This window comes from Trypanosoma theileri (assembly GCF_002087225.1).
Source record: "Trypanosoma theileri isolate Edinburgh chromosome Unknown TM35_Tth_26_V1, whole genome shotgun sequence".
Classification (NCBI taxonomy): Eukaryota; Euglenozoa; class Kinetoplastea; order Trypanosomatida; family Trypanosomatidae; genus Trypanosoma; species Trypanosoma theileri.
In genome coordinates, this window is record NW_021639868.1 from 370777 (window position 1) to 371614 (window position 838).

At 66.3% G+C, this 838-nt stretch overlaps 1 protein-coding gene across 1 annotated transcript; it reads right to left on the reverse strand.

The window, feature by feature from the left end:
* Window position 1: 1 nt before the first annotated feature.
* TM35_000262300 (uncharacterized protein) lies at window positions 2-814 on the reverse strand (the record flags this gene model as incomplete). The annotated part of the gene is made up of 1 exon (XM_029027967.1): window positions 2-814. A coding segment is annotated over one exon (813 nt), but the record flags the coding sequence as incomplete, so codon positions are not given.
* Between the last annotated feature and the right edge of the window lie 24 nt (window positions 815-838).

Here is an 838-nt window from a genome sequence, read left to right on the forward strand (position 1 = left end):
GCCTGACCTGTTGTGACGGCTGCATCACTCGGTTCAGCTGATGTGCTGGTGACGTCTGTGACTGCGGTGTGCGGGCGTCTCTGCTCGCAGTCGCTTTCATAGTGCACTGCTGTTGCCGTCCCGAATGGTCATGGCTGTCGCCGAGGTTGACTGTGCTGCCCAGCGTTGTTGTATGAGAGGCATCTAGCGAGTCGTGCGGGAGGATGCCTTCGCGGCGCTGTATGTGATGTGGTGTCGGTGTTGCTGACTGAATCGTCGGACCGTCCAGCGTCCCCACCGACACTGCCCGTCTGCGTGAGCCACTGCCCGCGGGCGGTGTGACCGGACGCTGCTGCGGCGGTGTGGCGGGTGTGATGGCGTAGTGGTGCGCTGGCCGGTCACGCTGCTGCGCCCGCTGCGCCCGCCGCTCCTCCCGCAGCCGCTCGATCGCCGGCACGAAGGACGCAACCGGCGTGCCGTCGGGGGTTGCAAGACAGGCGGCGTACGGCTCCGCCGCGGGGCCCCACTTGTCGCGCAGAACATACTGCGCAAGAATGGGGAGGATGTGGCGGTTGAAGGGGGCAGACGTGCGCTGTGAACGGCGGCGCAGCGCCTCCAGCTCGCGCAGCATCTCTTCCTCCGTGAACGGGTGCTTGTCGAGGAGCTCAGAGATGTGCGAGACGTGCGGCAGCCACGCAGAGGACTCCCCCGCGGTACCACCCTCATTTTTGCTGCTGCTGCTCCTGGTGGTTTCTTGTCGGGCGTGGAGAGTGTGGGAGGCCGGCTCCTGTCGTACACCATCCTCAGCATTCCCACTGCTTGGCCGCCGCGGCATCCCACTCCCTTCCCCTCCGCCGCG